This window comes from Barbus barbus (assembly GCF_936440315.1).
Source record: "Barbus barbus genome assembly, chromosome: 12".
NCBI lineage: Eukaryota > Metazoa > Chordata > Actinopteri > Cypriniformes > Cyprinidae > Barbus > Barbus barbus.
The window spans coordinates 27,761,070-27,784,850 of record NC_136740.1 but is presented as its reverse complement, the minus strand read 5'-3'; the positions used below and the strand labels follow the sequence as shown (position 1 = coordinate 27,784,850).

At 35.3% G+C, this 23,781-nt stretch overlaps 1 protein-coding gene across 2 annotated transcripts; it reads left to right on the top strand.

The window, feature by feature from the left end:
* On the top strand, nucleotides 1-23,132 carry LOC306878500 (ral guanine nucleotide dissociation stimulator-like 2). Of its 2 annotated transcripts, XM_079430932.1 has the most exons (20): nucleotides 1-213; nucleotides 827-995; nucleotides 10,589-10,636; nucleotides 13,023-13,106; nucleotides 13,183-13,349; nucleotides 13,790-13,843; nucleotides 13,952-14,145; nucleotides 15,572-15,681; nucleotides 15,848-16,063; nucleotides 16,144-16,247; nucleotides 16,947-17,031; nucleotides 17,658-17,717; nucleotides 18,404-18,490; nucleotides 18,714-18,746; nucleotides 18,831-18,952; nucleotides 19,041-19,130; nucleotides 20,150-20,243; nucleotides 21,129-21,356; nucleotides 21,539-21,653; nucleotides 22,070-23,132. In XM_079430932.1, the coding sequence occupies exons 2-20, from the start codon at nucleotides 837-839 to the stop codon at nucleotides 22,249-22,251; spliced, it is 2,232 nt and encodes a 743-aa protein (XP_079287058.1). In that variant the 5' UTR covers nucleotides 1-213; nucleotides 827-836; the 3' UTR covers nucleotides 22,252-23,132. The 2 variants fall into 2 exon arrangements, with proteins under 2 accessions (XP_079287058.1, XP_079287059.1); XM_079430933.1 differs by lacking the exons at nucleotides 1-213; nucleotides 827-995 and adding an exon at nucleotides 9,447-9,677.
* Nucleotides 23,133-23,781: the final 649 nt, after the last annotated feature.

Genomic DNA, 23,781 nt, shown 5'->3' with positions numbered 1-23,781 from the left:
AGCCAATGACCACGCGCTGCAGCGACAGCAGGAACTGCGCCCAAGGCGCGTCACCAGCGCAGACCTCACCAACACTCTCAGCTCGCCGCCTTCATCGCGCCGATAAGCGCTGACGGGCGAAGCAGGAGGAAAGAGATATGGAGGGACAGAAACTCTGACTTCCGAGGAACCCGCACGCAGGGGCGGATGGACGCGATACTGCTCTTCTAACAGGTATTTCTGGGCTTAGTTTGGGTGTGAATGAACGCGAACGTTTGTCTTCTAACGCGAGACGTTAAGAGAGAATGTCATAGGATAAGCAAACTGTAAGTTCATAGAGAAAAGTCATTAATAAAAGCGTGCGCGTCCTGTACATAACGTAGCCTATTTTAGATATTGCTGGGCATTAAAATGACATTGTATGACGTTTTGTCGTTTGATAGCCTACGTTCCTATTAAGATTCAGTACATTGAAAAGAACACTGTTAGGCTGAGTGCTTTAGGCAGGGTTAGATGAAAGGAAGCTTTATTTTCCTGCAAGGTTTGACCTCATTCAGAGCTTTTATGAACTTACACTTCTTGGTTGTTGCTGTTTGTGACAATGGCACTGAGTTTTGATGGTGAGCTGCTCTCTTTCCATCCTTCTCTTCCTGAAAGAGATCTCTATCTGCAGGCTAATATAAATACCAGTGAGGGACAGGGGAAAAAGCGAGGGAGGGGCCTGAAATTCAAATTCAAAGTTGTCTCTTGGCAAAGAGAAATGTAAATGATGAAAACAAATGATCTACCAGGCGTAGAGCTGCCTGTTCCTCTCCAGTGACCTGTGTTTTGGTTTGTTTCTGGCCAGAAGCACCATCATGCTCCCTCGAAGTATGAAGACCTCTGGAGTAGAGCTGCCGGGAGTGGGGCCGAGAGAGGTGCCCCTCATCGGATACCGACCCCTACAGCCAGAGGTGGACGGCCATAAGGATCAGCTGTGGAAGGAGAATGAAATCAGGGAGGCGGATCACACACAGGTAAGAGGACGATCATGTCATGATTTACTCCTTGGGGTATGTTTTTTTATTCAGCATTATATTGTACAATGGTTTCCAAAAATCAGAACAACTTTCAACATTGATAATAATAAGTCTATTAGAATTATTTCTGAAGGATCATGTAACACTGGGGGAAAGGGAAGTGGTGTGTGGCCAAGTATGGTGACCCATACTCAGAATTTGTGCTCTGCATTGAACCCATCCAAGTGTACCAATGAACATACATCCGGAGCAATGGGCATCCAATGCTGCGGCGCCCGGGGAGTAGTTGGGGGTTTGGTGCCTTGCTTAAGGGTCTCACCTCATTCGTGGTATTGAGGGTGGAGAGAGTGTTGGTTATTCACTCCCCCACCTACAATCCCTGCCGGACCTGAGACTCAAACCCACAACCTTCGGGTTACAAGTCCAACTCTCTATCCATTAGGCCACGACTGCCAATGAAGACTGGAGTAATGATGCTGAAAATTCAACTTTGTATCACAGGAATAAATTATATTTTTAAATATTCAAATAGAAAACAGTTGTTTTAAATTGTAGTAATATTTCACAATATTGCTGTTTTTATTGTTTGAGATCAAATAACTGCAGCCTTGGTGAGCATAAGATTTTTTTTTATTTAAAAAAAAAAAAATCTTGCTATGAAGTTTTCAGTATATTTTACCCCTTTTTCTAACCATATAAAAGTCAGTAGTCGTTCTTAAAAACAAATCAGTACTAGATAAAAAGGCATCTGTAAAAATCCACAAGAAGTTATTTATTATAGGGTTGTTATTGTTAACTAAAACCATAAAAAGGTTCCATAACTTGAAGAAAAATAACTTAAAATAAAATATAAAAAAGCAAACTTATTTGATTTCAGATAGTTGCCAAGGCAGCATTTCTTATTTTCATTTAAAGCTGAAGTACTAAAAGAACTAACACAAAATAATCTAAAATTAAGAAATTACAAACTCAAATTTAAAAACTATAGACATGTAAACTTAAATAAAAATGATAAAAACACAACAAATTTACTAAAACTTTAAAATTAAATTTGAAAACAAAACCAATCAGTGATACTAAAATAACACTGCCACTTTTTTTTTGTAAATTTGGGTGTAAAAAATTACTAGTTATTTATTATATTATATTATATTATATTTATTACATTATTGTGACTTTCAGGGGCAAGTCCTGGTTAAACCTGATTATGACATGAATACTGCTAAATATAACTTAATTTCAACCAAAGAGTAATTTAGGAAAATATTTCTTGGATCAGGGCTTGTTCATTGAGTTGCTTGCTCACCCTATAGTGCAGGGCTGTCCAAACTCGGTCCTGGAGGGCCGGTGTCCTGCAGAGTTTAGCTCCAACTTGCCTCAACACACCAGCATGGAAGTTTCTAGTATGCCTAGTAAGAGCTTGATTAGCTGCTTCAGGTGTGTTTAATTAGGGTTGGAGCTAAACTTTGCAGGACACCGGTCCTCCAGGACCGAGTTTGGACAGCCCTGCTATAGTGGGTTTCTGTGGCTAAGATAAGAGCACACATATCATACATGTTTCTGTCTCACCGAATGCTGTGGTGTTTTGTGTTGGATCAGCTTTCACTTGTGGATTAAAACTTGAAACGGGATATTCAGAGTTGTGACCCTTTCACCCAGAGTTTGATGTGAAGTGACATAGGCCTCATCCTCATGAGACATTTAATCATAAGGAAACTGAAGCTGCTGTTGCTGAGTTCTCATAAAAGCTGCAAGGGCTTTCAGTGTGACTCAAGGAGAGGGTAACAAGCTGCAAATGTTACTTTAAAGAGGGTCTATTACACAACTAACGATTGTTAGATATAAAGAGGCCAAGCTGAAAGTTCATAAAATTGAAATCCACTCATCTGGTGCTCAGTGACTGACCTGCTTTGTTTATTTTAGCAAGAACCGTTTTGTTTTAGTTCTTCTATGGGTGGTGAGCTTCTTATCAGCCTGAGGCAAAGCCCTCGTGTGCTGCTGTTTGACCCCACCTGGTATTCTCATGATCTGTGTTTATAGACTGTCAGCTGCTGCAGGAGGCTTTGAGATTACACGTCATCAGCTTACAGATATAAGTGTTTCCTTCAAATTAAAGGAGCCTTCAATGAAGCACAACCACTTATTATACCTAATTTTTAAATAATTGTGGTTGTCACAATACCAACACTAGTGAAATATAACAAATTGTAATACTAATTGCTATACGATACCAAAGCAAAAACTAATAAGCTATGACATGGCAAAAAGGTAGGAAAAACCCCCCAAAAAACTTAACATACAAATAACATTAGGAAAATGTATCTCCGTTACAAATAGCATGAGAGAGGTTTATCTTCAATGTTAGAGTTTTTTTATTTTTAACATTTTTTCCATCGCACCATAGGACACATTGATATGTCAACTACCCATATATATGCATATGAGCAATATAATTATTAATTAAAATAATGGTGTGTTCTACTCAAGAATTCCTCACATATAAAGTGTACAAGTCTTAAAAAATATAAATTATAGATTAAATTATAAATTATATTTGTTATTATATTATATATATATATATATATATATATATATATATATATATATATATATATATAATTCTATAATATATATTATATTTATAATTTATATTTCTAAGTAAAATAATGGCACAAATAATAAACTATATTATATTACATGTATATATTTCTATATTTAATTATGTGTGTGTGTGTGTGTGTATATATATATATATATATATATATATATTAAATAATAATAATTTAATAATATATATTACTATATAATGTTTCAGAATGTGATTTAATGTGCTGCTTGCAGTTTCTTTTGTAATTAATTGTGAAATTTGCTAGCAAATAAAGAATGGTTTACCAAAATAGTTTTTGCACCATATTTTCATGGATGTATATATAAACTAAAATAAATAAAACCTCAAATTAAAAAAAGAATAAAACAATATTAATAGTAAATGTAATATGACATTTATATAAACACACACACACACACATATATATATATATATATATATATATATGGCACATACAATTTTTGTAGCATGCTTTTCCAAAACAATAATAAGAATAAAAAAGAAAATACTATATGTATATAACTATATTTAAAAAAAGATACATTTAATTTTAGTATTGACTTGTATTGGAGTGAGCCAAATTGAGAAAATTAAGAATCCGTTGTAGAAAAAACCCATATTGATCAACGACTAATCTGAATATTGAGCGTGTGTGTGTGTGTGTGTGTGTGTGTCTATGCTGGTCACGGCCCCGCTCTTCTATCTTGTCACAACATCCTGAGTATTGACTTGAAGTTGCTCCACCAAGGTTAGACTCATTCAACACTCGGGCTTCCCGGTCTAAAAACAGAAGCCTTGCTGTCTCATGCAGTTCACTGTAGTAACTTCCCTCCTGTTCGGGTCACATGACCAGCTCACAGCTCTTTGGTAAATAATGCAAGAGTCCAGTATGAAACACACTGGCTCTTTTGTCGGGACTTGCTCAGATGACACAAAAGCAAGGCCAGAGAAGATTCAACAGGATGAAACTAGATCCGGCCCTCTCTTGATTCTTTAATGACAGTGGCAGGATGCATATGGGGAGGTCAAAATGTGTTTGCAGTCATCGCAGTGCAACTTCTTTGTGTGTGTATCTGGGTGTAACGTAAAAAGAGAGGGGGAGGAGGGTGGAGGTAGATAATTGTTTAGCTAAAAACAACCTCAGCTGACCCAGTTTGTCTAGTGCTCATTATGTCCCCTGAATGGTGCACCGTGGGCCACATGCAGCGCCGTGTGTCACTGAATCGGCTGCAGGAAAATGCATCGACTAAACCTCTCCACAACAGGGCAGAAATGATTGACTGATTTCCATTAAGCTCCATTGAGATCGTCAGTGGCGAGCATTCACGCGGTCACGGTGTGATTTCCACTGGCAGAGAAAGAGGAAAAGTTGGTCGATGCGGCAATGGATGAGAACACAAGAAGAGAGATAAAAGAGAGCGATACGAGGCATTCATAGAGAAGGCCTCTGTAAATAACTCCCCTGTGGTGTATTTATGATGCGTTTTTGTGAGAAGGGACGTATAAGGTTTTTAATGCTTGGGAGGCAGCTGTATTAGCAGGGGAGAACATTGTGACTTTTTTTTTTTTTTTTTTTTTACATTTTCCTAAATATGCCTGCCATCTTTTGGTATAAGAAACATTCACAACCAGTTTGGGGTCAATAAGTCTCTTATGCTCACTAAGGCTGCATTTATTTGATCAAAAATCAATTAAAGCAGTAATACTGTGGAAAAAAAGCATTACATTTTTAAATTGGCCTTTCTATTCAGGATTATCATCATTAAATAAAACCATTAAAAAAAATTAATACTTGGAAAAAAAAATCATTTTAAGTAAAATAAAATTAAATATTAAACTTAATTTTTCAATATTTCAAATTTTTATTTGTTGAAGAACTAAAATAACTATAATAACTTAGTAAACTATATAAATATATTTTTTAAAAATAATAATAAAAAGTACCAAATAAACAACAAATTTTCTAAAACTTTAATTGAATTTCTTTAACAGAATATCAAAGTAAAATCCAATTCCTTCAGAAATCGTATTTGTTTATATATATATATATATATATATATATATATATATATATATATATATAAAATGTGTAAACCTGAATGGTTGGAAGCAACACAAAAATTATATAAATCAAATAATATAGATTTCAAAAACAGTCATTATAATTATAATATTATTGTTTTAAAATAACTTATTCATGAACGTTTTTCTCCTCCATATGGTACTCATTCTTTCCATTTCAGCAATGTGTTTAAAGCCAAAGTATTTAAGCAGCACCAATATTATAATGAATTGAACGCTAAATAACTAAAATAATCTGACTAGCTCATAAATTCTATCTTTAGCTTTATATTTTTAAAGAAGTGTTAATTGCATATTGTAAAGAATCAAAAGTCACAATTGTGTTGCCTCGTGTCTTATTAGCAGGTGTCATGTCATGCTATAAAATGATGGTTGTTTTACATGCAACGTTGTTGAGCAGTAGATTTGATGGGAAGGCTGCCAAATCTGAAGCCAGTTCAATCATGTAATGTAGTAATTGCCCCTGACCACTCAGCAATCAAAGTCCTGTATTCATAACTTAATCTTGATCATGGTCTGTATAAGTGTCATTAGTCTAGCCTGTTTGAGACTGAAAAATGTTGTTTGTTTACAACTGCCTTGTGTTACAGTTGCCCCCAATCTCCCCTACTAAGGGCAGAGAGGATGGTAAACACACAGAGCAGCTGAAATTGTCTTGGGAAATTCTATAGAGGTTTTCTTGTTCCCCTCCCCCGAGGCGAACGCTAGTGAATACAGCGGTTCAAAGCGTTTGACAGAGTAAGAGCGTGTGGAGGGAGGAAGGGCAGCATGACATGACAGCATGTCCTGTTTCCTGTGTTTGTCCACACTTATTATGCACTTCCTGCTGGCCGAGAAAAGCCATGGAAACTCACAGCTGGTTTAACCTAAAGTTAAAACTCAAAGTTTCCAAACATACTCAAGGGTGTGAATTTCGCAACATGAATTTCACAACGTGATATTAACAGCTAGTGAAAAAGCGTCTGCATTATGAGCTGTTAAGGTAAAAAAATTTTTTTATATTTATTCCATTTATGAATGGTGAGCACCTAAAGCACACAGAACTCTCAACAACTAAAAAAAAAAAACATTCACAACACAGAAACTGTTTAGCTACACACTATTTAAAACGCACAGAAACTACATTTCCAACCAACAGATTCTGGGTGATTTTTAGCATGCTGCTGTGCATTCTGAGTGGTTGCCAAGGTGTTGCTATGCTACAACCCAGAAACCACCCAGAATGCATAGCAATCTTTATAGCAACATGCTAGAAACTATTTACAACACACTAGCAACTGCTTAGCAACACATTGGCAACCACCCAATATCTATACAACATGCTAGAAACCACTCATAACACTCCAGAAACTGCTTAGCAACAAACTTTTTAAAACACCCTAGCAACTGCTTGGCAACAAACTTTTTAAAACATCCTAGCAACTGCATAGCAACATACTATTTAAAGAATCCTAGGAACTGTATAGCAACACCTTGGTAACCACCCAGAATGCATACCATTGTAGAAACCACTCAGAACACTCTAGCAACTGCATTGCAACATACGATTTAAAACCCCAGCAACTACATAGCAACACCTTGGCAACCCAAAATGCATATCAATCTGCATAGCAACATGCTGGAAAACACTAGAACACTCTAGCAACTGCTTAGCAACACCGTACTTAAAACATTATACCTTTGGCAACATGCTAGAAACCACTCGGAACACATAGCAACTGCTTAGCAACAGACTAAAACTGTTTAAAAACATGGAAACTGCAAAGTACCATATTGGCAACCACCAGATTCTGATTGATTCAAGTGTGTTGTTAGGCTGTCTTAGTGGTTGCCAAGGTGTTGCTATGCTGCAGCCCAGAAACCACCCAGAATGCCTATTATCACTTTTTCGTCAGAAAAATCTACAACTGATGTATTACATTTATTTTCAAATGAGACGGTGCTCCAAGTGCATATGGCTGAAGTGGCATTTATACAAGAAAAAGAAAAAAGGTTCCCCAGTAGGAAAGCCAGACCTCAATGATTGTTTTTTTTTTTTCAGCCAAGTTTGTTCAATTTAGAGTAATATAACTTCATGTCTGTAGTTCACCAGCTATTTTTACTTTTCTAAAACATGGAATTTGTCTGTTTCGTTATATAAAAACAACACTCCAGCACAGAGAATAGGTTGTAATCAGCACGGTTAATGCTCATCGCTCTCGGGACTGCATGAAGTGTAACCAAAAGCCAGCACCTGCACGGCATCTCTGTGTCAATATGTGCTTTCGGTTGAGTATCCCTTTTAGATAAACAGGTGTTGCCTCGTGTTTTATTAGCAGTCATTTGTAATGTCATGCATTGCTGTTTAAAGAAGATCTCTTAATATCAACCATAAAATGGTTGTTTTACATGCAGACTTGTTGAGCAGTAGATATGACGGGAAGGCTGCCGTTCTTGAAATCTGAAGCCGATACATTCATGTGTATTTATATACTCCTGTTTCATTCATTACATTAAACTTCACCAAACAGGTTAAGCAGCATTAGTCTACACATGTAAGGCTTATGTGAACCTGTCAAAGTCATATTTTAACCCAAATCAAAATAAATACTGTGCATAAAGAAAAGGAGGCCTATTTTTGGGACCATTGTTTATATATTTATTAATTACAATTTTTTTTTTTTTTTTTTTTTACTTGTTTTCGGTCATATTTTCCCACAAAGTTAAAATAAGAATCAATATGTGCATATGCATTAAAAATTAAGCCTATTTTTTTTTTTTTACTTACTTTACTTTACATTTGTCATTTAGCAGATGCTTTTGTCCAAAGCGACTTACAAATAAGAAAAAGTAACTAAAACTAAGTTACAACTCTATAAATACTATATACCCACATATTTAAGAAAATAAAGAAATTAAATAAAATTGACATGCATATAACAACTTTTCAATAATAAACATATAAATGAAAAAACAAAAATAAAAAGCGATACTTATCGCTTAAATACAAATACAAAATTTTAAATACAAATATAAAAAAATATAATTTTTTCAGCCATACACCCCCCCCCCCCCCCGATTAAAATATGACTGAAGAAATTAAACATTTTTCAAAGATCAAAATAAATCTAATTATCTCTATATATCTATATATGTGTGTGTATGTTTTTTTTGTTTTTTTTTGAAGATTTCAGATTTTTTTTTTTTTCAGTCATACTTTCCCCCAGTCATACTTTCCCAGAATATATGTAAAGAAAAGTAAACCCATTTTAAGGTCCGTTAAGTTTTTTTTTTTTTTTGGACATTTTTACTGAAAACACGGACATTATAATATAGATAAATATAGATAAATAGTATAATATAAGTAATATTGCATTATATTGGTATTTTTTAATATTTTGAATATAAGTATATTTGGATATGAGTCATATTTCGCCCCCAAATTAGGCTATTTTTAGAATTTCTGCATTTTTATTATGTATATGTCATTTTCTATTCTTAACTGTTTTAAATCATTTTAAGTTTTTAAATTCCTTGTTTTTATTGTTGTGATTTATTTTAATTCCTTTTATGTAAAGCACTTTGAATTACCATTGTTTTATTATTATTATTATTATTATTATTTTTAATTTGGGGGTGAAATATGAGCTGGAGGTTTTGTGAGATTCACCCATAAATGAATGGAGGAAGAGAGAGATTATGTGCGAGTCTGTAACAGGAGTGCCCTTGTGACGTATGCGTGTGTGTGTGTGTATGGAGGGGGTTGGCCTAGTGACAAACTCAGGTGTGTTTGCACTGCTCCATAACAGAGAGAGTGAGATTTGAGCGGGGAAGACAGATAGACTAAGAGTCTCGCTGAATGAAATCAACACTCTCTGTAAGCAGCAGAAAGAAAAATAGATTACATCGAGCAGATGAAAAGGCCTGAAGGAGATGGAGTTCTCTGGCAAACTCTAAGGATTTCCAGGAAGTTGGCAGATCTCTGCCTGTCTGGACTCGCTGAGTTGAAGGTAGTGTTTTTCCTTGTTGTTTTTCAATTTACGGCACACACAACATTGAATGATTTCAAGCAAATGAACTGCAACTGAGGTAATGAATGTTTTGGTTTGCTTTGTGTTATGGCTTTTCTCAAGACTTGGATTATTATTATGAAGTATCTTGTGTGCTTTATAACAATTTAGCATTTCCTGCTCCGACAAACTAGCAGCTTTTTAAGTAAATATCTGACATTTGTGTTCAAATTTAAACACTGATCTTAATAAGTGATCGATGTGTATCATTCTGCTGGAAAGCATTTGGACATTTCAGACGGTTACTCATAACCGTGTCACTGGGTTTGTTTTTGGCCTGTTGTCTCATATATATCTCATATATGTCAGATGTGTTGAGTATATCAAAAACATTCTAATGCATACGTCAGTTTAAACGCTGTAAATTGAAACAGAAGGTTGAATGAGGCAATTTCCATCATGCGTTAAGATTTGTTGGAGATAACATGTAAATGTGATGCCTCATCACGGAGTTTAGGCTTTAAATGCTGCCATTGTGCAATCTGACCTTGCTTTAAATGAAGCCACTGTTAGGATATAAAGTGGAGATTTAGCTGTAGCTAATGGCAAAGTTTAATAATCGAGGTGATATTTAGCCATTTTGAGGGAAAGGTCAACTTTAAGGTTCCCAATCAAAGTGCATCCTGACCAGCTCAACCAATAGCGTGAGTTTGGTGCGGGACTATGCGTTTGTCCAACCAATGGCAACATGGGGAGTGTTCCAGAAACCTTTTGGAAAATGGTAGTTTTTCACACTTGTAATTGTTTAATTCAAGTTATTAATATTTGCATATGCATCTTCAGTCTAAGCGGTGTTTACATTGGAAATATATGATGCACTTACTTTTTTTTATTTTTGTCTGTTCTTTTAGAGGGAGCCGTCCCCGATGAAGACCACATGGTACTGTCCACTGGACCTGGTAAGACTGGATCTTTTTCTGCCAACAGAAATGCTGCTTTTAAACCGCCTGTGTCAACTGCAGCATCAAATTATATTCTTAATGTGTTTTGTGGTATAATGGCTGAAAACTGAAATCCAATGATGGTATAGTCTCAGATGTTCAGAATGTCCACATACCTTCTGATGCATATTGCACACAAACTGGCAAACACTGTCTGAGAATCAGCTGTTCCGATTTGATTGGCTAGCATTTATGTGATATAATCCAGCAGCCAAGGTGCACTAGTCCTCCTGGAAACACAATTATGTTTATTTAGGCTGCCCATTTGATATAATGAGTGCATTTTAAGGCAGAACTTATCAGAGATTTGAAAGTTTGCCAGGCTAGGTTGCCAGATTTTTAGATTGAAAAAATATTGTGAAAGAACATTTTAGTTTGAGTTCCACTATTTAAAATTTTGGAGTCAGTAATATTTTTGTTAAAGGGGTGGTTGATTGCAATTTTTCACTTTTTTTAACGTTAGTTAGTTTGTAATGTTGCTGTTTGAGCATAAACAATATCTGCAAAGTAACGAAGCTGAAAGTTCAATGCAAACGGAGATATCATCTTTTAAAATTCTGGTAGTTTAATGCCTACAAAAACAGCTCGTAGGGACTACAACGAGCTACTTCCTGGGCCCGTTACGTCACGAACCCAGATAAACCCCACCCACGGGAACATGCAGCAAAGGGGGCGAGGCCATGTTGTGCTGCTTAGGCAAGGCAAGTTTATTTATATAGCACATTTCATGCACAGTGGTATTTCAAAATTGCTTTGCATAAAAGGAAGTGAAAGTCATAAAAAAAAATAATCACAACAATAAAAACATAATTAAAAAATAATATAAAAATTAATTTAAAATGAATTTAAAACCGTTAAGAGTAGAAAATGATTATACATAAAATACAGTGCAATTAGTTCGGACGTAGCACAGTGCTCATTCAACAAATGCACAGCTAAACAGATGAGTTTCGAGTCTGGATTTAAATGTGGCTAATGATTTATCACATCTGATCTCTTCTGGAAGCTGGTTCCAACTGCGAGTGTATAATAGCTAAAAGCGGACTCCCCTTGTTTTGTGTGAACCCTTAGTATTTCTAACTGACTCTAAGCCCTGCAGACCACTCAGATCATTAGGATAAAGTTATATATATATATATTTCATCCCAAGTACACAATACATGTATGGCCACATGAACTTTAAGAATCATATACTTTTTTTGTTTGTTTAGAATAGATAAATCGCTCCGTGGGGTTTGACCAAACGATTAGACAAACTAGTTTTATTTTATTTATTTTTTATAAATCATCCAAGCACCCGATTCCTAGCAATTTCTAATATACATTTGATATGACTAAATTATTAAATTGTAGAGAAATTCCAGGATTTCAGTTCCCTCTTCACGTAAATCTAGTATTTTCATCCGGTCAGTCATAGAAAAAATCTGATTGGTTTAACTTTTGACGTTTAATCCAGGTGTGAAAATAATTAATATCTAGATTAATATCTAGTGCAAGAGCACGGAGAGATGTGCGCACACGCACATTTGAGCGAGAGGAGAGACGCGTTTTAAGTGCGCGCACTCTCTCTGCGCGAGAGCAGCGTATATCCGAGAGCGCGCGTCAGGTTTTGTGCGAGAGCAAAAGAAATCTGCGTGCGAGCATGTTCTCATGTTAGTGAAGTGGGTGAGTCTTGGCCAAAATACACTGAAGCAGACATTATGATCTACACTGAACAAAATTATAAACGCAACACTTTTGGGTTCAGCTCATGAAAAATGGGGGCAAAAACAAAGATCTAAGACATTTTCTATGTACACAAAAGGCCTATTTCTCTCAAATATTGTTCACAAATCTGAATGGCGGTCACACCAGATACTGACTGGTTTTAAGACCCCCTCCCCCCCCGGACCCCCAATGCAGTAAAACTGCACATTTTAGAGTGGCCTTTTATTGTGGCCAGCCTAAGGCACGCCTGTGCAATAATCATGGTGTCTAATCAGCATGTTGTTATGCCACACCTGTGAGGTGGATGGATTACTCGGCAAAGGAGAAGTGCTCACTAACACAGATTTAGACAGATTTGTGAACAATATTTGAGAGAAATAGGCCTTTTGTGTACATAGAAAAAGTCTTAGATCTTTGAGTTCAGCTCATGAAAAATGGGGGCAAAAACAAAAGTGCTGCATTTATCATTTTGTTCAGTGTAAGACAAATGATTTCCACAGGGAACAGGCAATGAGGTTTAGTTATTGTGACAAAGAGCAAGGCCCCTAACCTAGTGAGCTTGTAATAACACTGAAAAGCTCTTTGAGAAAAATCCACAAAATGACTGCTTACTTACTCTGATCTCTCTCTTCTTCAGTCCACTGTGTCCGAAATGAAGGAAGACGGTATCATCTATACTGTGGTGGTAAAACAAGGGCACAGTTCCCCCGCCGGCCCGCAGGTGAGCCCCATCTTCACAAGTAATAATGTGTGTTCCAGAAGTTCTTGTCTTGACATCTTCACCCGTCTCTTCCCAGACCACAGCATCTCGCTCTCAGCACGTCAAAGCAGGGACAGAAGAAAAGCTGGTCCTCCATCTCCTTCATTCCCTCTCCATGAGGGACTCCTCCTTCATCTCCATCTTCCTCTCCACCTATCGCTCCTTCACCTCCACCCAGAGAGTGCTGGACATCCTGATTGACAGGTACAGTGCATGTAAAGTAATAAAGACATTGTCTTTCAGATATCAAATACCGATGACACCTTTGCAATGATTTTGTTGGTGATCTCAAATTCAGCAACATATAAGCATAAAATGAAGATTAGTTGCATGGTCCTTTCTTGTTTTGTGACTTCTTGCAAGACTTATTTTGTAAATGCAATACTAAAAACATTAATTAAAAATTAAGCATAACTAGATTTTGTAAATTATTGATTTCTGTAAAGCAGCTTATTTCTGTTTCAGTGAATTGCATAAAACAAAGCTATCTGTCCATCTATCCACACACATATATGCAAATGTTTATAATTTATATATATTTGCAATAATATCAAATTAATGCTAATAAAATTTGGTAATTATTTGCAATACTAACTGACATTACGGTAAATGAACACCTGATTTCAATATGAACTCTTTTCTAGGTTGGGAAATCCTCCTGGGGAGAGCAATAGTAACACTTATCAGATGTTCAACAAGTATGTACTACTATAGATGCACAACAAGCTATAAACAGAAGTTATTAATTGCCGGTTATGTCTTTTAAACTGCATTGTGGGGTGTTTATTCACATTTGCTGTGTTCAGGGCAGTATGTACGGTGTTCAGCACATGGCTGAGTGACTATCCTGAGGATTTCCGCTCTTTGAACGATCCCTCCTGCCTGCTGCGCCTGGCCCACCTGCTTCCCACAGACACCTCGGGTGCAGAAATCAAAGGCCGACTACTGAAGATCGCTGAGGAGCTGAGTGAGAAAGCCCTGCTGTCCGGCTCGCTCTCAGGTCAGGCTGTTTGTCCCTTTGACAAAGAACATATTTCAGTTTTTTGTACATTTGTGACTTCAGTGCAGGTTATTCTATCAGTTTCTCTGTACAACCACCTGTCCCGCCTATCACAAGAACATGGATTTGTGCCTCAATGCATTTTGGTTGGAGGAATATAACTACATGAAGTTCTGAAATACAGAAAAAAAAAAATGCTAATTTCCTCTGAAGTCTCTGAGCTTTTCCTACTGACCTTTGTTTATGCCACAATTGCAGGATCAAATGATCAAAACCTGAAAATTGTAATTGAAAAGTCATGAAAATTAGTGCAATATTACAAAGTCATAGAAATTTCTGTAGTTAATAGCAATATTTTTAAATGGCTAGAAATTGCACTATAAAATGATTTTTAAAAGCTGTAAGTTTTATCTAAACTAGCGTTCACAAGTTTGGGGTCTGCAAGATTCTTTTAATGTTTTTGAAAGAGGTCTTGTATGCTCACCAAAGCTGCATTTATTAAATCAATAATAATATCTATATAATATTATAAAATGTGACCCTGGAGCACACAACCAGTCATAAGTAGCACAGCTATATTTGTAGCAATAGCCAACAATATATTGTATCGGTCAAAATTATCGATTTCTTTTATGCCAAAAATCATTAGGCTATTAAGTAAAGATCATGTTCCATGAAGATATTTTATAAATTTCCTACTGTAAATATATCAACTTAATTTTTGATTTGCAATATGCATGGCTAAGAACTAAACAACTTTTAAAGGCCATTTTCTCAATATTTAATTTGTTTTGCACCCTCAGATTTCAGATTTTCAAATAGTTGTATCTCAACCAAGTATTATATTACAATATTACAAATATTATTAAATAAAAATATTATACATATACGAGGATCTCGGTTCTATCCTAACAAACCATCAACAGAGAGCTTATTTATTCAGCTTCCAGATGATGTATAAATCTCAATTTCAAAAACTTGACACTTATGACTGGTATGACAGGGTCACAAATATTATTGCAATTTAAAGTAGCTCTCTATTTTAATGCATTTTCAAAAATTTAATTTGTAATGCAAAGCTGAATTTTCAGCATCATTACTCCAGTCTTCAGTGTCACATGATCCTTCAGAAATCATACTAATATGCTGATTTGCTCAAGAAACATGTTGAAAACAGTTGTACGGCATAATATTTTTGTGATAAGTCATATTTTCAGGATGCTTTGATGAACAGAAGGTTCAAATAAACCACATTTATTTAAAATAGAAATCTTTTGTAACAATGTAAATTCTTTTCTGTAACTTTTGATCAATTTAATGAATCTTTGCTGAATAAAAGTGTTAATTTCTTAAACACCCTACTTTTTTTTTTTTTTAGCAGCGCTTATTGTCCATTTTTCCATACTGATGTATTGATCGCTTACAGATCCTACCAAAGGCATGATATCTCCTCCTGATACCTCGGAGTTTGATGCCACCAGCATCCTGGGGTTTCCATCCAGTGTGATCGCAGAGCAGCTGACCAGGATCGAGACTGTGAGTTTGATCATACCGCTCACATATGCCACCATTACATCTGCAGAAAACACCAGAGATTAGTTTGAAACTAAAAGTAAAATGAGTTACAGTTTACCTCACTCTCTAAAGTCTGTGAACATCTCGGACCTGTTCCTTAAATGAAATGTTTTTATTTTGCCTTAAGGATCTGTTTCTGAAGCTGGTGCCCTATCACTGTCTGGGGTGTCTGTGGTCTCGGAGAGATAAGAAGGGCCAGGAAGGAGCGTGCTGGTCGGTCAGAGCTACTATCAAGCAGTTTAATCGCTTAGCAAATGCCGTTACAGCCTCGTGCTTGTGGAACACGGGTCTGAAGAGCCAACAGAGGGCTAGACTGCTGGAGAAATGGATCAGCGTCGCAGAGGTCAGAACAGTTTCACTGTAAATAATGTCCTCCATCAGGATATAGGACTCACATGAGTGTGTGGTTTGTTTCCCAAACAGGCCTGCAGAAGCAGGAAGAACTTCTCCTCACTGTACGCCATTCTGTCAGCGCTGCAGAGCAACCCCATCCACAGACTGAGAAAGACCTGGCAGGAGACAGACAGGTCTGGATTTACTAGGAAACTAATCGTCGATGCGTTTAAGGAATATTAAGTCTATTTATTTGTGATGCAGTACAACTTGCCCTACCGATGTTCCTCCAATATAATGACAAAATATTTTCATATGTTTTAAATGTGTTTCAAAAATATATAAAAATGGGTTAAAATATATTGCTTATATAATAAATGCTAAATATACATGATGATAAATATATATCTTTAAATTATTTAATTTATTATATTTATAAATTATTAATTATAGTTACAGATATATTTTTTTTAAAATAAGACTAATATAATATGCATATCAGACGAAATTAGTCTGATATTCTGCTGAATTTTTATTTTATTTTATTTTTTTATCCCCAGTGGGGATAAAAACATCCCACGAACCCGCTCCGACGTCCCAATCTAAATCAAATGTTTCATGATACACGATCCGATTGGAGCGCTTCGAAACGACGCAATTTTGCAACGCAGTGGTTTTTAACGGATTTGGAGTTTCAAAAAGCTCCGTTGATACGGTGTTCTTTGCTTGCTTTCTCTATATAATTTGTTAGTTGTTTAAATAACCGTGGAAATGAAATCATTACAATTAATAGGCCTAACGTACAATGTTTTTTATTAAACATATATGAAAGGGTAACGTCATTTTTCACGGCAGTTCAGAATAACCTAAAGTCCTTTCCTCTACTCCGACAGAGAAGCTGTGAAGAGATACGAGGAGCTTTCTGACATCTTCTCAGAGAAAGACAACTACTCCCAGAGCCGTGAGCTACTCAAAGAGGTCAGTCACACTACGATACAAAGCAGCCAATTCACACGGGCCTTCTCTAATGTTATTAGAACATGGCAATGCTTTGATGGGAAAATATCAGGCCAATCGATGTTCTCTGGCTCTGTGTAAAATTCTCATTGGATGTGCTTCATCACTGTAGAGCACTGCATTAAATCAGCATGGCCTAAAGGCAGGAACTAATGACATGAATAGAATTGAGTAAAATCATATTCAGTCATGCAAAAACACAACCTCACACTGTAAACTTGTGGTGTAATTCATTATCTATTGCTGTTCTTTAAGTAACAGTTCACCCAAAAATGAAAAATCTATCTCATTTACTCATGTCATTATGCTGTGATTTTTTTTTTTTTCTTCTGTGGAACACAAAGGGAGAAATTAAGCTTTAGTGATCACAGTGAGCACTATTGTGAAGGTCCAAAAAGGACAAAAACAACCATAAAATCATAATACAAGTATGCTTGCTCTCCACTGAAGCTCTGAAATCACATTCAGATTCCACAACATGACAGATTTAAATGTATCATACTTAGACATATTGCAATGCAGGAACTTAAATATTTTCCTTAGAGTTGATTCAGGTTTTCCATAATAAAAACACTTTAATTTTACAGGAGGGGACTTCCAAATTTTCAAACCTTGACACTAAAATCAACAACAGGAGATTCACAGGGGTAAGCATTCTTAAATATACATGAAATATATTATATTAATATAGAATATAAATGATGATAATACATACTACTGTTTGGGATCAGTACGATTTGTAACTATTTTTTTTTAAAGAAATCTCATGCTTATCAATAAAAGTCATATTGTGGAAAAGTTGCAATTTAAAATTTACTACCACTTTTTTCATCAATTTAACATCCTTGCTAAAGTATGTATTTTTATTTTATTTTTTTAAAAGAACAAACTAACCCTAAACTTTTGAACTGTTTCTATTTTGAATAAATGCTGTTCTTTTTAACTTTTTATTCAAAGAATTCTGAAAAAAGTACCACAGGTTCCCAGCATAATGTAAATCGGCATATTTGAATGATTTCCGAAGGATCATGCGACACTGAAGACTGGAGTAGTGATGTTGAAATTCAGCTTTGAATCACAGGGATGAATTACATATTAAAAATATATTTAAACAGAAAACAGCTCATTTAAACTGCAATGATAATATTTTATTGTATATTTGATCAAATAAATGCAGCCTTGGTGAGCATGATAGACTTCTTTCAAAAACATTAAAGAATCTTCCCCCAAATTTGGTAGTATGTGCGTGTGTATAAAAAAAAAATGCATATTTATGGTGTGATGTAGTGTTTTCTAATCTTGGATGCATCTGAAAGCTGTTTTTCTTTTGTAGTCGTGCGCTCAGGGCACTGTGCCGTACCTGGGCATCTTCCTCAGAGATCTCACCATGCTGGACACTGCAGTCAAAGACCGATTAGAGGTGATGTTCAGTTCACAGCCCACCATGAAACATGACTAACAGAACTAATAAAAGTGGCAATAGACAGTATCAGCACATTCAGCTGTGAAGTATAAAAATAGCAGTGGTTTCACAATGTTTGTCAAAGCTCATCTGACAGAATCAAGATGTGTCAGAACAAAACTCTAAGTCAGCGTTGCATTGGCAGGGTGTAATGTAAACCAAAATCTAATGTCTCTTACAGAATGGCTTCATCAACTTCGACAAAAGACGACGGGTGAGTTTATGGCAATTATATACTTGATTCTCATTCTTTTAAGTTGTTTAAAAAAAAATTAACATCACATCCTCTTGATTTCAGGAGTTTGAAGTCATCGCTCAAATTCGCCTCCTTCAGTCCTCGTGTAGAAACAGCATTTTCAGAACGGATGAGATGTTTGTTCAGTGGTATCACAGCGTACCTACTCTGCGCGACGAGGAAAGGTCAGTGATGTTTCTGTTACTCTATTCTGATCATCTCAGATACACACTGACTAACTATATAATAAGATGTCCATGTGTTTTTTAATAGCTACAAGCTATCCAATCAGATTGAAGCACCGGGTGAGCCGAGCCCTGGCCGTGGCCTGAACCCTACAGTGATCATCACACAGTGTCCAGAGTAAGAACATTACTGTCCTAAGGCAGGGTTATTATCTTTAAAACTTATAAAACATTTTTATTCATTGAAATAAGTTAATTGAAAACTAAATATTTTAGTTAATTCGCCTCTAATTTTCGTTTAGTTTAAGCACTCAAATTGGGATTAATATAAAATATATAAAAAAATAAAACTGAAACTAGAACTGATGTAAAAACACATTACAGTAAAATTTAACAAATTAAAACTGAAAGTATAAAACTAAAAGCTTATTTACAATATTAATAAAACACCATAGTAGTATATAAATAATACTACAATAACACTGGTCTTTTTTTTTTTTAAGTATTTTAAAATCAACAACACCTCATATACTGATGCTGTAATTTAAGCATCAGGGAAATCTAATCCTGGTTACCATAGTAACCCATTAATTTCCTATGAGGACAGCAAACCTGTCCATGTTAGTGTCCAAAAGTGTTAACAAGAGACAGATGAATTTGCACAAATACAGTAGAGTTTGACTGGACGCAAAGAAATGGAAAGAATTGTATGTGCTAAACATGATTACGTTATTATTTTTTGCATTCGGCAATGTTTTTTTCCCTGCTGAACACATTTGCAACACATTTTTGGGTCACGACCCACCAGCTTAGAAAAACACAACAATATAGTATGCAATGTATTGCTCTTATTTTGTGAATCCTGGGCTCAATTTTTCAACTATTCAAATAATCTTCCTGTTGGCTATGCTGAGGATCAGACTCAGTCCTTGACAAGCGCACACACAGATGTTTCTTTCATGAGCTCTTAAGCGCCGTAATGCTGCTTGAGCTGAATCAAATGACGTTTTAAAGCAGGACAAAGACACACTTATCGTCTGCAGTTAGCGTCTGACTTCAAAGCTACTGTTGCTTCTGGTTTGGAATTTTATATTTATATTCTAGGTTACAGTCTGTTCAGAAAGAATCAATGTCATAAGCAGCACATGGCAAAGAGCCTCCAGTTTGTGACAAGATTGCTCTGTGCTCTTGTTACAGTGCACTCTCAGCCATGGCGAATACGACAATGGATGCTGATGGGATATTTGACTTCCCGTCTCCTGTCAATCACCTGCTCTCCAGGCTTTACAAGGTAAGGGCGAATAAAGAGCTTTATTTTGATTACATTGCAGTAATGGGTCTTTAAAAGCCCGGCTGTTATCAGCAACTTTGAGAGATTTATTATTTGAGAGCTCACTGAGGATCTTTATAGCATTTAAAGCTGCTTTTTCGCATCGAACCATTCCCCACTTTTATTATGTGACACTTTTTTCTTGCATGAAAATTCACACAAAGTGTTTACACATTGGACTGAATTTGTTAGTCATGATCCAAAAAAAATTCCATCTGAAGGCCTGTGCTTAAATGCTTGAAATTAAAGATAATTATATATTAACCAATGATTTATTATAAACAATTTTTTTTTTTAAATCATGTTTTTAATGGATGCGTCATGTTATTTCATAGGTTTGATGACTATCATTCTAAAATGTAGACATTTAATATTAATCACAATAATATTAAATACATTTATTATTAAGATTGTACACTGTAAAAAATTTAAGTCTTTCTACTTAAAATTTTAAGTTTAATCAGTGTGTAACTTGCGGTTTCTTAGTAATTATGATATTTACAAGCAATTTGAGAGTGAAAATTGTTGAAAATGAAATTTTTGGTGTAGGATGCGCCTAATAACAATTTTCACTCAGAAATTGTTTGTGAATTTCACAAATAATAAAGAAACTGCAAGTAAAATTTAATAAAACAGAATTTTTGAAGTAGAAAGATATATTTGAAATGGTTGTCTTATGTGGGATATGAAAGTGGACATTTAGCAGAATGTCTGAGCTTTAAGAATTTGTGTGAGCAAATAAGAGATTTAAGGGCAAAACAGACTAAATAACCCACATAAAGATGATATACTTTATTTTTTTTGTTGAACTGTTCCTATGAGTATTGTCATAATTACCTATTTCAGCACGTGAAATCCCCGTCCGTTTCCTGTCTGGATGTTGATTCGTCACCGCCGCCCAATGATGCCACGCCCTCTGTTCTGACCACACCCACTACAGCTGTCAAATCACATCGGCGGTCTGTCTCCTGCGGCAACAACCCCACCAATAACAAACCAGAGGCAGGGCCTGAAATGAGAATCGTCAGGATACGGATGGATTTACATGATGGCAACTTATACAGAAGCATTCTGGTAGTCTAGCAAATACAAAAAAACACAATGTGCTTACACTTTGGGCTTTGAAACCCCTGTATTTCACAGCACCAGTCCAGTGTTACATCAGACAATCTTTGGCATTTCATGTCAGCTCCTGTTTAATATGGATGCAGTCGCTCTTTGTTCTAATGCATACTTTCTTTTATGTGCTGCCTCAGGTCACCAGTAATGATAAAACACCCACTGTAATCAGTTCTGCATTAGAGAAGCACAACCAGAATGCTCAAGAAGCCTCCAAATACGAGCTGATCCAACTGCTGCCAGAGGGGAAAGGTGATGTCACATTTTTCATGTCATAATGTGCTGTACGTTTTTTGAAAACCCATCATAAAATGGGAAAACCACTATTCTGGGCATTCTGATGGCACATAGTGACATTATGGACTTGATGTATAAAAACAGGCAGCTGTCATTCACATGTGAAATTAATATATTGTTAATCAGCAAAGACACAAGTTGATCAAAAGTGACAGTAAAGACATTTTATAATGTTACAAAAGATTCCTATTTTTAATAAATGCTGTTCTTTTGAAATTTAAATTAATAAATTTAGATATATAAGATATTTATATATATATATATATATATTTTTTTTTTTTTACAATTATTTAAACGGATTATTCAAGAGAACCACTTTTCTTTTTATGGTTTTCTGAGTATTTATTTGTCTTTCATTTTTCTCTCCACAGAGTTAATAATACCTCCCACAGGAAACGTCTTCTATGCCATGTCTTCAGCTAGCGTTGACTTCCTGTTAAGGAGAAGAGGAGGAAATACACCAACAGGGTCTCCGACTCTTGGCAACGAAACCAGCGCAACCTTTCCACGAATCAAAGCCAAGGGCAGAAGACTAGTCCGGACACTATTTTAACATAAAACAGGATATTCTCGACCAAGTACTTTCAAAAGAAAAGACACAAAATATTTCATTCAGAGCTCTTTAACGTAACTGTGTAGAATTGACTCGAATAAGTCATTTTCATAAGTCCTAATATTAGTCATTTGAGTGAACTCTTGGTTAAAATGGTTTTGAGATGTTAGTTACTGCTAAACGTTGCACCAATTTTGCATTTCATAAATCTAAAATGAATTTCAAGACAGAATCACGTACCTTTTGCTGATGCCAGCATTTCCAATACTTCCCCGTCTACCTCTAAATCTAGCAGTCCATTGGATACAGAATATTCTGCGTTATTAATGAACATCAAACGGAGATAGAGCAGCTAAAAGATCCCAGCATAATAAAATAAATGCTTACAGAAGGTACTTACACCTGTCTAACATTTCAAAACACTGAGCTGTTCTGCGTGGGCAAAAAGCTACTGAAAAACACCCACCTACCTGAAGAGTCGCAAAACCACTGCCGCTCTCTAATGTCTTCAAGTATGCAAACTGATAGTTGCTTACTGTGTGCTTTCTCTTTAAATATGTATACAGAATTCATTATGGTTATGGTAATATTGAGACTCTGTTCCAAAACCTAGTGTAAAGTTTGTGTAAATCTAAGGCTGGAAACCTAATTGAAACACATCCTCAAAAGAGACCGATCTGAATACTCTAAATTAGCAGCAACTCTTAGGCTGCACATGGGAGATTTAACAATTGATTTCAATACAGTTTGGTGTTTGTTTCTAAGCTAACAGCACAATAATATACTAAGAATAATAATACACTACTTTCCAAAAGTTTGGGGCCAGTAAGATTTGCAAAACAAATTAATACTTTTATTCTGCAATGTTATTACAGTTAACTAAAACTAAAATTAAAACCATGAAAATGGTTACTTGAACGTTAACTTTTTTTTAAATATATATATATATATATATATATCCTGTTATTGCAGGTAATTGCCAAAGCAACATTTTTCATTTGAATAAATTAATAAAAATTGTACAGACGTATAAAAAATACAAAAACAACAATTACTAAAACTGAAATATAAAAATAAAAACCGATTCAAAATATTCATAAAAACAATAATTGTATCTCAATTATACTAAAATACCATGGCCATTTAGCAATAATGCTTTAAATAGTTTTTTTATTTATTTATACATTCTATTCTTCAAAGGACCCTGAAAAAGTATCATGGATTCCACAAAAATATTTAACATTAATAATAATAATGTTTCTTGAGCAGCAAATCCGCATATTAGAAAGATTTCTGAAGGATCATGTGACGCTGAAGACTGGAGTAATGATGCTGAAAATTCAGTTTTGTCATCACAAGAATAAATTAAATGTTAAAATATAAAAATATATAACATGCATTGTGAATAGTAATTTTTTATTATTATTTTTGATCAAATAAATACAGGTGAGCATAAGAGACTTCTTTCAAAACATCAAAAAAAAAAAAAATCTTACAGACTCCTGTAACTTTTGAATGGTAATGTATGTA

Excerpts from the sequence above, each read along its gene's own strand:
- LOC306878500 (XM_079430932.1), top strand. The coding sequence starts at position 837 with ATGCTCCCTCGAAGTATGAAGACCTCTGGAGTAGAGCTGCCGGGAGTG. Across the intron at positions 18,491-18,713 it reads CAGTCAAAGACCGATTAGAG|AATGGCTTCATCAACTTCGA; the intron begins GTGATGTTCAGT and ends TGTCTCTTACAG. Across the intron at positions 21,357-21,538 it reads ACTTATACAGAAGCATTCTG|GTCACCAGTAATGATAAAAC; the intron begins GTAGTCTAGCAA and ends GTGCTGCCTCAG.